At 32.9% G+C, this 15,180-nt stretch overlaps 9 protein-coding genes and 2 pseudogenes across 11 annotated transcripts, besides 1 other annotated feature; 5 read left to right on the top strand and 6 right to left on the bottom strand.

Moving 5' to 3' along the window:
• Positions 1–757: 757 nt before the first annotated feature.
• On the bottom strand, positions 758–3,006 carry TVAGG3_0898830 (coiled-coil domain-containing protein 180 family; the record flags this gene model as incomplete). The annotated part of the gene is made up of 1 exon (XM_051251195.1): positions 2,165–2,920. One exon carries the CDS (start codon positions 2,918–2,920, stop codon positions 2,165–2,167), a length of 756 nt encoding a protein of 251 aa, XP_051076769.1.
• A 183-nt stretch (positions 3,007–3,189) lies between these two features.
• Positions 3,190–15,180: part of a mobile genetic element that runs on past the window's edge.
• Positions 3,351–3,671, bottom strand: TVAGG3_0898820 (uncharacterized protein; the record flags this gene model as incomplete). The annotated part of the gene is made up of 1 exon (XM_051251194.1): positions 3,351–3,671. One exon carries the CDS (start codon positions 3,669–3,671, stop codon positions 3,351–3,353), a length of 321 nt encoding a protein of 106 aa, XP_051076768.1.
• Positions 3,928–4,434, bottom strand: TVAGG3_0898810 (protein of unknown function, DUF4107 family; the record flags this gene model as incomplete). Its single annotated transcript, XM_051251193.1, has 1 exon — positions 3,928–4,434. A coding segment is annotated over one exon (507 nt), but the record flags the coding sequence as incomplete, so codon positions are not given.
• Positions 4,660–5,592, bottom strand: TVAGG3_0898800 (uncharacterized protein; the record flags this gene model as incomplete). The annotated part of the gene is made up of 1 exon (XM_051251192.1): positions 4,660–5,592. The coding sequence occupies one exon, from the start codon at positions 5,590–5,592 to the stop codon at positions 4,660–4,662; it is 933 nt and encodes a 310-aa protein (XP_051076766.1).
• TVAGG3_0898790 (uncharacterized protein) lies at positions 6,869–7,096 on the top strand (the record flags this gene model as incomplete). Its single annotated transcript, XM_051251191.1, has 1 exon — positions 6,869–7,096. A coding segment is annotated over one exon (228 nt), but the record flags the coding sequence as incomplete, so codon positions are not given.
• TVAGG3_0898780 (uncharacterized protein) lies at positions 9,179–9,391 on the bottom strand (the record flags this gene model as incomplete). The annotated part of the gene is made up of 1 exon (XM_051251190.1): positions 9,179–9,391. The coding sequence occupies one exon, from the start codon at positions 9,389–9,391 to the stop codon at positions 9,179–9,181; it is 213 nt and encodes a 70-aa protein (XP_051076764.1).
• TVAGG3_0898770 (uncharacterized protein) lies at positions 9,412–10,009 on the bottom strand (the record flags this gene model as incomplete). The annotated part of the gene is made up of 1 exon (XM_051251189.1): positions 9,412–10,009. A coding segment is annotated over one exon (598 nt), but the record flags the coding sequence as incomplete, so codon positions are not given.
• TVAGG3_0898760 (uncharacterized protein) lies at positions 10,174–11,146 on the top strand (the record flags this gene model as incomplete). Its single annotated transcript, XM_051251188.1, has 1 exon — positions 10,174–11,146. A coding segment is annotated over one exon (973 nt), but the record flags the coding sequence as incomplete, so codon positions are not given.
• Positions 11,659–13,136, top strand: TVAGG3_0898750 (annotated as a pseudogene). Its single transcript has one exon. A coding segment is annotated over exon 1 (1,478 nt).
• On the top strand, positions 13,206–13,933 carry TVAGG3_0898740 (annotated as a pseudogene). The gene has a single exon. A coding segment is annotated over exon 1 (728 nt).
• Positions 14,558–15,122, top strand: TVAGG3_0898730 (organellar and viral DNA polymerase type B; the record flags this gene model as incomplete). Its single annotated transcript, XM_051251187.1, has 1 exon — positions 14,558–15,122. A coding segment is annotated over one exon (565 nt), but the record flags the coding sequence as incomplete, so codon positions are not given.

The raw sequence follows: 15,180 nt of genomic DNA, 5'->3' as shown, positions 1-15,180 counted from the left end.
TTTTGAATGCACTGCCCAAATATACTCAATGTAAGGATACTATTTATATTAATATTGGCTTCTAAATATCAAGGTTTACACCTTTTTGCCCCGTTTATACCTTTTTCTCCCGACTATATATATATAAGCATCTCAAAATCTATTCATTTAATATTTTGTTTTTGGATATTTCGAACTGCTTGACAACACCACATGATATCGATCCTCTTCAGATCTAAGCATTTTTCTCGTTCTCTGACCAGTTGAGAAAAATTAATTATGGTATATAATTATTTCTTTCAATAGAAACGATTCATAGATACTTTCGATTGCTTGTTGTTGGCAAAATACCACGACCGAATTCCATTGTGTCAGAATATGACCATAAATATTCAGGCAAAATTTGATTTCTGACATTCAAAAGATCAAAGATCAAAAACCATATGTGAACTAGTAAAATGCTAGATTTTGTTCAAGTTATATCAAAAAATGTAATTCTCGACTTTATTCAACAAATTGGTGAATTCGTTTTTTCTCAGGCAAACAGAAGATTGTTCTGATAATCGCTAACGCCACCAGCAAGAAAGAACATGGAGGACATATGCATTAGGGCATTTTTGCTCTAGTTTTGACAAAAATAAGTTGAGTGCATTTTTTTTTTCAAATTCTAAAAAAACGATAGGATGGCATTTTTTGACAAATTAATAAAATGTTCACCATAATTCTATCTTTAGAGGATGACAATATTTGGAATAGTTACTTCAAGTCAATTTTAGGAAACAAACTAATCATTGTCAAAATTGTAATCTACCAGCAGGTCAAGGTCAATATTACTTAGATGAGTGCAATTTTTTTGATGATAATAACCGAGTTATCAACTTCGATCCAATTAAAAACTCCTTATTCCTACATAATCGGTGTTCTTTTAGTAACTGCACTTCAACTGGGAGTGGAAGTTGCATTAACTACAAAATCGGCAGTAATAGCTCGATTGTTCAACGAAAATTCTGTTGTACAAAATGCCAAAGTCAACAAGGAGCACATTTTTCAAATACAAAGTTGACAACGATAACTTAAACTTTTTTATTGAAAGTTCCCTTTTCGATGTAGGAAAAGAAAGTTTTGGTTACTCTATAAATGCAGAACTTGATAACATCATAGTTTCATCAACAAATTTCTCATCATGCAAAGCATCTTGGGGACCTGCTGGTTGGTTTCAAAGTCCTTTAGGTAAATACACAACAAAATATAACTATTCAACTGTTGTTAATAATTTAGCAACAAGTGAAATGATTCTAGATATTTGGTATAACTCTTTGATTGATTCATGTAATATTATAAATAATACCAAAACAAAATCAACATATGGAATTATTTACCATTCAGATAATTCTCTTACTGTAAAAAGTTGTTCTTTTATTAACAACACTGTTCCTCAAGATTCATGTTTGATATATAACTATTATGATCAATTAACAGTTGATAGTTGTTACATTGACAATTCGATTTCATCAACATTTTATAGAAATGTAGAACCTACTAATACAAGAGAACCATTTACTAACAAATTGATTCATCTTTCAACTGGTAATTGCCAAGCAGAATTTGCAATTATCAATAAAACCAAATGCATTGAATATTTCTCTCACCGATTCCCACGTCATCGATTATTAAATATTTAATATTAATTATTTATCTTAAATAAAATTACTTTTATTTATATAGAAACTTTCTAAAATATCCGTATTCTGTGTTCTGTAAAAAATTCAATGATGACAGAATTTATTACATTTCCATATGGATAAATGAATGTAATTAAATCCTACTCAAAAATTAGCATGGAATATGATAATATTGATTATTTATTTATTTTTTGTCTGGTGAAAAGTCTCGCACTTCACAATCTCATAATTTGATTATATTTAACATAACTATTAGTTGTTGTTGTATAGAGTTCTTGATTGTAACATCAACAAAACTTGGAAGATGGAAGTCAATGTCATTCGAATCTAAATATTCATGAATATATGTAATATACCTCTTGATTGTAATATCAACAACACTTGAAATATTGTTCTTTAATCAATGATTTATTACATTATCATCTTACTTTTTTTATACTTCTAAAACATAAAATTCATTATTTATGAGATAATTAATAAAATAAAAAACAAAATAACTTTATTTATTTAGATTCTTTTGGGATGACGAAGCGTGGACATAAGTTGTTGATAGACTTTAACCAGAATTCTGAGAATTTCTGTGTTTCTTCTTTCATGAAATTGATATATGTTTCAAATGATGTAACACGTGACTTCATTTCACGTTGATATTCCTCAAATGAGCGATTCCTTTCAACAATAACGCCGCGATACATAGATGTGTCAATAGATGTAATAATAGGCATCATTGCGGATTCAACAGACTTGATTGCATCTGATTTCTTTGGTTTCTTAACTGTTTTCCTTCCTGAATTCTTCTCTTTCGTTTGTTGATCTTGACTTTCTGTTTGACTGGTCATAGAAGACAATGGTTCCATTGTTAAAGGTAATGTTGGCCATTGCCGGACATGGAATGGTCTGTCTTGGTCATCTGGTAATTGCATGGACTTCCTTTCTTTGTCTTTAATCAATGATTTCAATGTCCTGCGTTCTTCATTGGCAACTGGACCTGGAATCAAATCTTCTAATAATGGGAATTTATCAAACAATGACATCAATGAAGATGTGATTAATGGTAAATGTGATGTGAACATGTTCATTACGTTCTTCTCTGTTTCGATAATAGAGTTCTCGTAGTTTTGGATAACGGTTAATTCATTCTTACGTCGTTCTTCTTCTGAATTATACAATTTCTTTAATTCGGAAATGTTGTTTGAATCGGATAATTTAGGACTCAATGCTTTGACGTTTTGATCGCGTTGTGTTCTTAATTCTTTCATTTTATTGTTGAATTCGTCTTTGTTGTCAACAGTCAATAATTCGATTTTATCCGCATAATACTTAACAACACAATCATATATTAAAATTCATAAAAACACTTGAAATTCTGCGAAGTCTTTCTCCTCACTATTCATTTACAGAGTATGTAGTTCAGGGGTATTATTGTGTACTTCCTCTTATACCCATGCAAATTTAATCTACCGATTTTTTAAATTCACATGAATTTTTAATTAATTATGCAATTGAGAAGTTAGTATGGCTAAGTCGTGTACTGAGGCACTGCGCGCCTCCGTACACCACTTAGCGGTTTTGACACTTTACAAAACCGTTAACGTATATTTTACAACACAAACGACAACACCAACTTAACCTTAAATATTTACAAAGCCATCAACCACTTCACCTCACTAATGTAAAAAATAAACGTTCTCACTTACAAAAGTATTGCAACTCCTCCCATTGCTGTGCTTCACATAACAGCTCATAATCTTCTGACTCACTTTCTTCTTCATATAGGTCAAAATCACTGTCAAAATAAATGTTAGTAAGTTTTGACAAAGCTAATGAAACACGTTTACCGTTTGTATCGTATGCTTGTATAAACTTTCCATTCTTCATTCCTTCATAAACGCTCAAACTAACTTTACCCTTTCTCCCTCGTATCTGATAGAATGTATTTTCACGAGGAACGAAGAACAAATTCTTGAACTCATGACCGTTGTAGTTTGTTATCTCAATAGTTTTCGTCATTTATATAAAAATAAAATAAAAAATAAAATAAAAAATAAAATAAAAAATAAAATAAAAAATAAAATAAAAATAAAATAAAAATAAATAAAAATAAAATAAAAATAAAATAAAAAATAAAATAAAAAATAAATGATATCACCACCCTCACACGTATGAAAACATAGCACAAAAATAAATTTAGGTGAAGTGGTGAGATCTCACCTCTTTTTTCACCTGTTTTTTCACCCTGTTGAATTCATTGCTTTATAACTCTCTTCCTTGGTTTCTTTTTAGTTGCTTTCTTCACGTCTGTCTCCAACTTGACTGTCTTTCTTCTTCGGCCGTAATGATACCAGTTACTTCCACCAGTCAATGGGTCAAATGGTCTTTCGTAAGGGTTTCCATACATTCCATAAGGTCCGTATGGATAAACCGCTGGTGGAGAAGAAACATTTTCTTTAGTTCCATCGACTCTATTTAAATGCATTGTTTCACCTTTCATCTGGTCATTAAAGTCTTTTGCGTGTTTTGCAAACTCATCGTCCTTTCCTAAAGCATTTTCTGACTCAGTCGCAACCAAATTGGATGCTTTATTTATGAGCCCTATTTTATTTAATCTTAACTTCTTTGCAACCCAGCCTCCAATCTTCCCTTTATTTGCATCTAATGTCTTCGAAACCCTTCCTCCACTCATTTTATTTACTGCGTCATAAGCTCCAAGTGCTTTTGCTCCAAATGCTAATGCTTTTGTTCCCATTGCGCCTAAAGCTGCCCAAGCTACCATTTACACCATATTAAAATCATCTCTCTTCAATATTATCTCATAAAAGTTCTCGTTACTGGAGAAAGTCAATGAAACATAAGCGTTCTCACGGGCTTCGCCCTCACTACTTTGCGGTCTATCTAACTTCTTTCTTATATCATCTATACGCTTCAAAATGTCTGAACAATTGCTAACATCTTCTACAACAGTTATTTCATCATGAATGACCTTCAAGAACAAGCTCATTTAATATGCTATTAAAATCATCTCAATAATGAGTCCATCCTTTCCATCTTTAGGTAGCACAACATCTTTCATTGAAGAAGGTTCGACAAGTCTTATGTTAAACTTACTGACAAAGTTTGTTATACTATAATGCTTTGGCGGCGAATACATATAGTTTGAAAGACATAATATAGATTCTTCAGCAAATTCACTTATACTGGATTTTATAACAATGTTCTCACGAGACCAAATACCACCAATTGACAATCTTGTAAGCAATCCTGCTGAACCTTCTACTGTAAACGTCGATGGTAACATTCCACGAAGGTCATCTATTGACATCGTTGAGTCACTGTATTTAAATATTTTCTTAAAGCAATCGTCATTATCTAACCATGCAATAGCTTTGAAGTTTTCATTCGAATATACATCTGCTTCATTAAATGTAAAACCTGACTTCTTTGCAGAGACGACTTTAAAATCTATTGAGTTTGTTTCAAAATTATATGCTATGGTAACTTCTGAAGGTAATGGATGTCCTTCCGCAGTCAGTTGTTCTCTCACTACCGTTTGAAGCTTTGTATTAAAAACTTTCATGTCATCTCCTGTATCTAAGTTCACATACACAGCAACAGGGAAACTATCTTGCTTCTTTGTTTCATCATTATACCTCAAAACATTAAAGTTCTTCAATAATATTGTTCTTCCTGCTGGAATACTTCGAACCTGTCTGATTTCAATAGCTTTCTCACCTCCTACATACTCTACCCAGTGTCTTGGATATTCATAAGTATACTGACTTTCTTGAATTTTGGTTGGTTTCATCATAACATGTTCATAGTATATCTTTATACTCTTGTCAGTTAGACTCGGTGCTATGTTCTGAATATTTCTGACTTGCATTTTTAATGGAGATAAAATGAAGCATTTAATACATGACGTAGATGAAGACATGAATGAAACTACAGACAAACTTAACTCTTCTCTTATTCTTCCTTTCAGCAAAGATTATGAGTTCTGTTCAAATGGTGTGTATTTCTATTGTGGAAAGATGGGTTCAGGTAAGACATTTAACCTCATTCGTCATATACTCATAACAGAACGTTTAGGAAATGACTCATATTATGACCAAATCATTATATCAGCAACTTCAGACTCTATGGACTCAACAGCGAAAACATTTATGTCAAAAGTTCAAGCCTCTGTCGTTAAAGTTCCAGACAGTGAACTCATTGAATTTCTTCAACGTTACATTCGACGTAAGAGAAAATATTATGCCATCGTTGAATTTATACAGTCAGGAATGCAAAAGACTTCTGAGGAGATGGAAAGAATTATTGACAAACACCACTTGCGTCAGTACTCAGGAGTTTACGATATGAAACGACTGACAAACTACATTCTATCAAAACTTTCAAAATACCCCTTCAAAAAATATCCATCAAACACTTTATTAGTTTGTGACGACTTCGCCGGAAAAGGTTTAGTTTCAAAGCCTGACTCACCATTAGCTAACATCATAACTAAAGTCAGACATTACCATTTAACTGTAGCAATACTTATGCAAACATGGAGGTTTTTAGCTTTAAACATAAAACGTCTCATAACTGACTTCGTTATCTTTCAAGGTTTCTCACGCTATGACATTGAACTCATTTGGAAACAGTCAGGTATAACATTACCTTTTGAAGAAATTTGGGAAGCATATAAGTCTCTCATCTCTCCTCGTTCATACCTTGAGATTCATATCATGACTAATACCATTAAAGTCAAAAATATTCCATGGGAACGACCAACATTGTTTTAAAGTTTAACCTTCAATTGACTGATGGTAAACAAATTCCATGCATCTCTGTCGCCATTTCTGTTAATATTTTTGCTGTCATTCATATCATCCACTTCCCCATCCGTTAGCTTTTGAGGATATGCGTTAGAATAGCTGTTCTTAAATGAAGGCTTTTCACCTTTGAGAGCATAAACTCTATAACTTTCTGCATACTTTATGTTTGAACCTCCTGAGCCATCATTGACATAAATTTTTATAGGCTTCCACCCTTTGTTCATGTTCCTGCTTCTTCCCTTAGCTCTTTTGTTCAGTAGTTCTACATCTTTATACACAGCTCCTGTCTCAGTGAATTCAACAATATTTTCATTCGTTAGCTTTACATTCAAACCCTTGTCGAGTATATTGTTCATTTCATACATATAAAAGGTTTTTATTCTATATGAAATGAGAAGCAAATCCATCTTAGCTGGTGCCGTTAATGTTCCAATTGAACCAACATCAAATGTTGACTCACGAACGACAAACAATATTGTCATAAAGAACTATAGTTCAGAGTGTTTGAAAGAACCAGAACCAGAGCTGAAATCCGTGAATTTAAACACAGCTTCAAACGCTAACGCTACATCAGATGTTAAGTTAGAGTATCCACCACTGGACCAAATTCTTTCAAGAGAAGCCAACGACAATCCTTACACAAATGTTCAAACAAATCCTTCAGATAACGTAGACCATTACCTTCTTCAGTTATACCAAACAATTTTACTCAAAGACGATAAGAAGCTTTTGACAAATCTTATAAGTAAGAACCAAATAATTCTAACAAAGGAGGACCTTGAAAATGTTATCTCACGAATAACAGGGAAACAATGTGTCATGACTATCTCGACCCTGAAATCGAATGCTGTGTCAAACTCCACTATTCATGAAAATAGGTAACATCCGCATCATTGAAACACCAGGAACTACAGGAGTTGAGTTTAAGTATAAATATTCGAATGAATATACAAAACTTTCAACAGAATATAAACTTTGTTTGAAATATGTTTTAGTAAATTAAAGCAGTCAGGAGGGCTCTTTGAGAGTGTGGTAGAATTTACGAAAAAGTGACACTTAACCTTAAATTTCCAAACACTATTTTTTTGATTGTATTTTGTTATTTATATATTTATATATATAAATATATTTATATATGTATATTTATATATGTATATATTTATATATGTATATATTTATATATGTATATATTTATATATGTATATATTTATATATGTATATATTTATATATGTATATATTTATATATGTATATATTTATATATGTATATATTTATATATGTATATATTTATATATGTATATATTTATATATGTATATATGCATGTATTTATATATGTATATTTATTTAAAAAAATTAAAAATAATATAATTAAAATTTATTTATATTTTAAATTTCATACTGATCTTCGATTCCAATTTGTGAATTGATATCATTAACAATTGAATTTCGGTGCACCCCTATGAGAGCGCTGGCGACCGAAACACAACTAGTAAGATTGTGTATTAGAAACTGCTTCATGCTGTGTTGAGTAAGCTTCGATGTCTTTGTAGGATAGCTTTCTGAGAGCGAAACAAGATAGTGTTGAAAAAAAAAATTGAAAATCTGAGAGAGACTGTGCAAGAGCCAACGACCAAAACACTACCAGTAAGATACAGCAGTAGTAGCTGCTTCATGCTGCATTGAGTATTGTTGAATAATTTGAAGTAGTGGTTTTTGAAATCAGCACCCCTATGAGAGCGCTGGCGACCGAAACACAACTAGTAAGATTGTGTATTAGAAACTGCTTCATGCTGTGTTGAGTAAGCTTCGATGTCTTTGTAGGATAGCTTTCTGAGAGCGAAACAAGATAGTGTTGAAAAAAAAATTGAAAATCTGAGAGACTGTGCAAGAGCCAACGACCAAAACACTACCAGTAAGATACAGCAGTAGTAGCTGCTTCATGCTGCATTGAGTATTGTTGAATAATTTGAAGTAGTGGTTTTTGAAATCAGCACCCCTATGAGAGCGCTGGCGACCGAAACACAACTAGTAAGATTGTGTATTAGAAACTGCTTCATGCTTTGTTGAGTAAGCTTCGATATCTTTATCAGACCACCTTTAAATTAACCACTCACATTCTCACTGTGGTCCATCTAAAATTTGTAAACTTTATGACATAAAATTATATTTTATGCAGGATCCCACCTATTACTTAATCTTTTTGGAATAAATGTTTTATAATATTTATCGATTGATTGTAATTTTTTGTAAAAAAAAGTTTTTTATTTATATTAAAAATATATTCGGTTAATGATATTATCTTATAATTTGTAAATAAATCTAGTAATAAAATAACTTTAATAGTTGGTGTCACTTTTTCGAAAATTCTGGTTTTTTCATATACAAAACTTTCAACAGAATATAAACTTTGTTTGAAATATGTTTTAGTAAATTAAAGCAGTCAGGAGGGCTCTTTGAGCCCATCTTGGCGCTTTGTGCCGTCAGTCAAAAAAAATTTCAAGTTAGCAATTTGTAATATCTATCCAAAACTTCTTCAACAGTATCGAACTCATCTTCATAATGCAAACCTAATCTTATTGACTTGGTGCAGTTTTCACTAACACAATATTTTTCTGTTCTCTTGACTGACATAACTAACTCATTTGTTTCATCAAACAGCAACAACCAAAGTTCATGACCTAATACATAACATTCATACTTTATATTTTTAGCTCTGAGTTCTCTTGTAAGCTGTTGCATTTAATATTTTCTAAAAAGTCAACTTCAACAGTCATTCGCACTGGTGCCTTCAGTTCTACAGGCTCTCCTTGAAAGTCAACAAGTCTGAATTGCATGTCTTTCAAATTATGAGGACTAATGCGAACCCATTTACCTAAATGAGTTGCTATGACAGGAACGTTTGGAATGAACATTGAATTGACTGCATAACAGAAGGATTTATATTCTACTGAACCTTTACTATTAACTCCTGAAATGCCTGTGACATTAGCTATTTTAGACTCAATGTATAAACAATTACCATAACATACGTATGGAACAGATTTCATCTCAATCGTTTTGTCAACACTTTTCAAAGGAAATGTCATATGGTATGCACCCAAAAGAAGTTGTACTCTATGACTCATTCGTGTTATCTTAAACTCCTTCGCATAACTGAACTTCAAAACTCCTGCAATAAGTTTAACATTCATTAAGTTTTCTTCGTTATCCTTGTTTATTGTAGTATTTATGAGAGCATTTAACACTCCAGCTAATGTTTCCATCTTATATTCTACATTATTGTGAAATCTTATTTCGTGCTTCTTTCCATCTATTTCAATCTCCATGAAATCTGTTTCATCTGTTATAACGAATGAAGCGATAGTATTGAAGTCAACCATTCTGAATGCAAGCGCCTCATTCTGTAGACCTAAGTTTGTTTGTAGCTTTACTGTCCCGTATTCGTTTGGGTCTGTACTTTGCAAATAGAACAACATTTTATTCTCATTAAAATATGAGTATAGCTGCATATGCGTATGAAGCTGACAGAGCTAAACGTTTATATTTTGGTCAATACTCTCTCACACTTACTGACAAATATATTGTTATCACTGATGGAAATACTGAGAAATACATAACATGGAAGGACTATGAAAAGTTTGACCCTATTTTAACTCCATGTACTATGCCATTCATTGTAAATGGTGAAATCGTCATGAAGAACGACACAACTGTTTATAGGTCTGTATATGAAGCTCTTGAAAGCATTCTTAACTTCAATCCTTCAGGGTTCGATACAAAAACAACTCCTTCGACAATGCCATTCATTGTAAATGGTGAAATTGTGTCAAAAAATAATGAAACAGTGTATAAGTCAGTGTATGAGGCGCTGAACTATATGCTTCATTTCAATCCTTCTGGTTTTGACCCACAAATAACTTCATGTACTATGCCATTCATTGTAAATGGTGAAATCGTCATGAAGAACGACACAACTGTCTCAAAGTCTGTTCGTGATATTTTAGACTACTTGCTTCATTTGGGTCCTACAGGATTTGACCCATATACAACTCAATGTCAAGTACCATTCATAAACGACTCAGCAGAAATAAAACTCAAAACGTCAACAGTAGATGAAGCAATTGCTGACTCATTGACAAAACTTCTTGATATAATAATGAGGTTCAATACATTCAAAACAACATATGAAACCTTTAAGAAAAATTATGACGATTTCTTTAAAATTACATACATCGAGCCTTCTGCTCCTCAAACACCAGACTATGCATGCCTTAAAATAAAGGCTGCACGGACACAAGTTAGAACATTGACTTTTGACGGAGATAATATCGTTAGAGACGTTACACCTGGAGACACATTACTTACGAAAGAATACTTAAAAAGTCATATCAGTGATTTTGTGAAAGTAGAACAAAGTGGAGCAGGTAAGAGTTGGTTAGGGTGGTTGTTTACTTTATTTTCATCAGGTGTAACAACTGCATCTCTTATAACCATGCAAAGTGAGATAGATGCACTCTGGGCTTTTCTTGGTGGCATAGATAGCATGAAGTTTTATGTTGAGTTTGCTAAATTACATGGAAATACAGGAAGTTTCTTTGACGGTCTCAAAAATTTATGGGGTAAAGTAACATATAATACAAAGAAACTAACTAACTGGGCACTCAAACGTAAAAATATGTTCGACGGACTTGCTTACAACCCTCGTCTCGGAATTATTGAACCAATTAATTTACATCCTTTAATGGCAGCAAGAGATTTAGATGAAGGAGGACAAGTGGTTCAAACAATTGTTGAAAATCTACTGAATATATATCCTGAGTTTAAAGAAGTTTTAACAGCAACAAACACAACAATTCGTGAAAACTGTATAGTGTTTAACACTGAAGATAATATTTTAGACTATATGTTCGTTGTTTTAGGTCAGTTAGCTAAGACAATAAAAGAGAAAGGTATTGACTCAGTCATAACAGTTGAAGATGTAATGTTAAGAAAGACTTTTGACTCATTGTTTCAAGAACCAAAAGAAGTAGTTAGTCTTTATGAAGTTTTGAACGCAATGCTGACAAAAATAAATGAAAGTGACACTGGTAACATAAGTGAAGCAAAAGTTGTTGAACTTCTTTCACAAAAAGCAGATAAAAACCATGTTCATTATATAACTTCAGACGAACAGATTATAACGGACTACCATGGATATTTAACACGAAGTGATGAAGCGAAGACAAAAAATGTTAATGAAAGAAGATATAAATACATTCGTGCTAAAGGTTATGACATAAGTACTGTACAGTATGATGTAGCTAAAGCACCAGAAGCATTTGGTTATACCGGTGAAATTTATGCCTCTACTTTCAATGTTAACGGTGTATTAGTTGAACCAAGATTTACTTTGAGAGTTAAGGCAAAAATAACTTTTGAAGATGCTATTAAAAGTAAAGCTGACAAAGATGAACTTGACGTAACGAACAAAGTTTTGAAATCTCATAAACACAATATCTCCGATATAAATGAACTTCAAGCTACATTAAATAGTAAAGCTGACAAGAACCATACACATAAATCCTTCACTACTGTTAGAGCAGACGACATAATATTGAACTATACCCTTGGTTCAAGTGCACCTTTAGAGAATCCGAGTACAAGCGTAAAAGATACACTAAACTCCTTAAATAACAAATGTATGAACATTGAAGGTCATGCCAGAAACTTTGAACATATGAACTACCAGCAATGTTAGATAAAAAGCGACAAAGAACATACACATAAATCCTTCACTACTGTTAGAGCAGACGACATAATATTGAACTATACCCTGGTTCAAGTGCACCTTTAGAGAATCCGAGTACAAGCGTAAAAGATACTCTTAACAATTTAGATAACAGATGTATGAACATTGAAGGTCATGCCAGAAACTTTGAAACACATGAACTACCAGCAATGTTAGATAAAAAGCAGACAAAACTTATGTAGATGAAAATTATGCAAAGAAGTCGGAAGTAAATGCTGCGCTTAATGGAAAAGCCGACAAGAACCATACACATGAAGAATTTCAAACAATCAAGATTAAAGAAATTAAAGCATGCATCAAAATAGTAACAAAAACAGGAAGAAACGGTGCAACTGTACAAGAACAAAGAATTTATCCTCCTACTTTTCCTAATGGTTTAATAACAAACAATATAAATATTGTAGATGGCAAAGGATTTATAAATGTTAAACATGAACTTCAAACAATGAAGACTCAGATTCTTGAAACCATATATCCTATAGGCTCTATTTATACGTCAATGAACTCAACAAATCCAGAAACAGTTTTAGGTTTTGGTACGTGGGAACAGATTGTAGACAAATTCTTATACTGTGCTAACTCTTCAAAGCAAACGGGGGGTTCGAAGAAAATTAAAGAAGCAAACCTTCCACCGCACACTCATACTGGAACTACAAACACAACAGGTAATCATTCACATTCAATAACAAAAAGAGGTTATACAAATCTTGCAGCAGGTTCGGATAGACAGGGAATGCATAGATATGATATTTCAAGTGACCCAGTAGATTCAAGCGCAGGTATTTTCTGTGGAACCACAGGAAATCATTCACACACTTTCACAACAAATCCAACAGGCTCGGGTGCAGATTATATGCCACCATTTGTGACTATATTCGCATGGTACCGCGTTCAATGAACGCGCTTGAGCCTTGAATAAAATCTTTAACTTTACATAAATGAGCTTGAAAGAAGTATTCGAACAACATCCATGGAGGTCATTTAAGAAGTTCAATGAAGCTGCAAAGAGTTGGGGATTTACTAACAGAGCTGAAGTGAAAAGATTCTTTGACAAAAATGTTGTACATCAAACAAAAATAAACCCTTACGACTACTTTTTACCAATTTACTCCAACACTCCTGACGCATACCAATTTGACACTCTCATTCAAAGCAGAAAAAGGAGGACATAACCCATTCCTCATCTTCATAAATGTTAATACTCGCAAAGCATATGCATATCCAATGAGGAATAAAGGAACTCGTGAAGTGTTAAGAGTTTTACAACAAAGTTCGTGGCAGAACATAGCCCAAGTACTTTAACATCAGACCAAGACAGTGCATACCTCAGCAATGAAATCACAGATTTTCTCATTAAGCATAACATAACTCACTACACTACTGAAGACCATAACCATAACATACTCGGCATCATAAACCGCTTCATAAGAACGCTCAGAGATTTAAATCAAGAGCGAGACTTTACCGAAGAAACAATGAAACATTTTCTCGAAGTATATAATTCCTCAACACATTCTACAACAGGACATACACCAAATTCAATGACACAAAAACAAGAAGAAAAGTATATACAAAAGAAACAAAGCCAAACACAAAATATCAGAAATTCAACACAATTTACCCTCATTCCTGGAACAAAAGTTCGTGTAGTTCTTGACGACAAACCGTTGACAAAGAAACGTTTAAGGTTAAGTAGAAACTATTATATCGTAGACTCTACGCAAGGTAATGGATATCTTATAAAAGCTGCTGACGACTCTATTGCGTTTTACCCTCGTCACAAATTAGTCGAAAGTAGTAATGGCAAACTTGCTGAAACCATTGACGAAGCAAAGCGAGGAGTGGTTATTGAAATACTTGGCTACAACATAAACGATGACACTTATAAAGTAAGATATGAAGGAGGCGTTGAAGATGTTATACCATCTAAGAACTTGAGAGAGTCGAAGCCAACACATCTGGGACCATTAGAGCGGGAGTACTGGAAAGACAAAAATAAGCCAGAAAGAATAAGAAAATTCTTCTAAACTTTTTCATTAGATGTAAATCAGACATGAATGAGAACAGTCATGATATCATTAATGGTACCATTTATTTTTGGTGAATTCACCAAAAATAATGTTTAGGTGAAGAGGTGAGATCTCACCCGTTTTTTCACCTCTTTTTTCACCCTCGCCGCTTAGCGGCTCAGATTGCTTTAGCTTTCTCGTGAATTTTCATGAATTTCCTTAAGACAGAAAAAATAAAGTTAGTTTTATTTTTATTTATTTTTTTATTTTGTATAAAAGATATGATTTCAACAATCGGCACAACAACAATTCAAGCCACGAACGGCGGGACTCTGTCCACAACTACAGCACCAAACTCGCTAGTCATGAATCCTACGTCAATGTTGGTAGAGATGAAAAGCTTTATTCCTTCTTCATATACTTTTGAAACAGAAATCGAGAAGATAAAGCAAGAACTTTTAACAAGTAATTTAGACTGTAGTGCGAAAGATGAAACAAATGAACAGTATCTTTATGAAATGGAGGACCTCATCGACCATTTGCCTAAACTACCTGAAATTCAGCAGCAAAAACTAACTATTCCTGAATTCGACGAAATTGAAGTCAAAGCAACTGACTCAGTAGAAATTAAGAAATTCATACGTAAAGTAAATTATGAATTCCTTGGTTTTCATTGCAACCATAAAGTTATGGACAAAGATTGCGACATGGTTTATAAAAATATTTCTGACCTTTACAAATCCGAAGAATTTAAGACATACGATAACTTTGTTTCATTAGTTGCAAAATGTGTATGGCAGATAAGAGATAAAGATAGAAGAGGTAAAGTATGGAATGAACAAATAAGACCCGCTATGTTTGAGATGAAGAGAGCAATTGACGCTTTAGTTATTTTAGCTGGTAA

This window comes from Trichomonas vaginalis, chromosome I (genome assembly GCF_026262505.1).
Source record: "Trichomonas vaginalis G3 chromosome I, whole genome shotgun sequence".
Taxonomy (NCBI): domain Eukaryota; phylum Parabasalia; order Trichomonadida; family Trichomonadidae; genus Trichomonas; species Trichomonas vaginalis.
The sequence above is the reverse complement of the archived record's forward strand: the minus strand, read 5'-3'. Positions and strand labels throughout refer to the sequence as shown.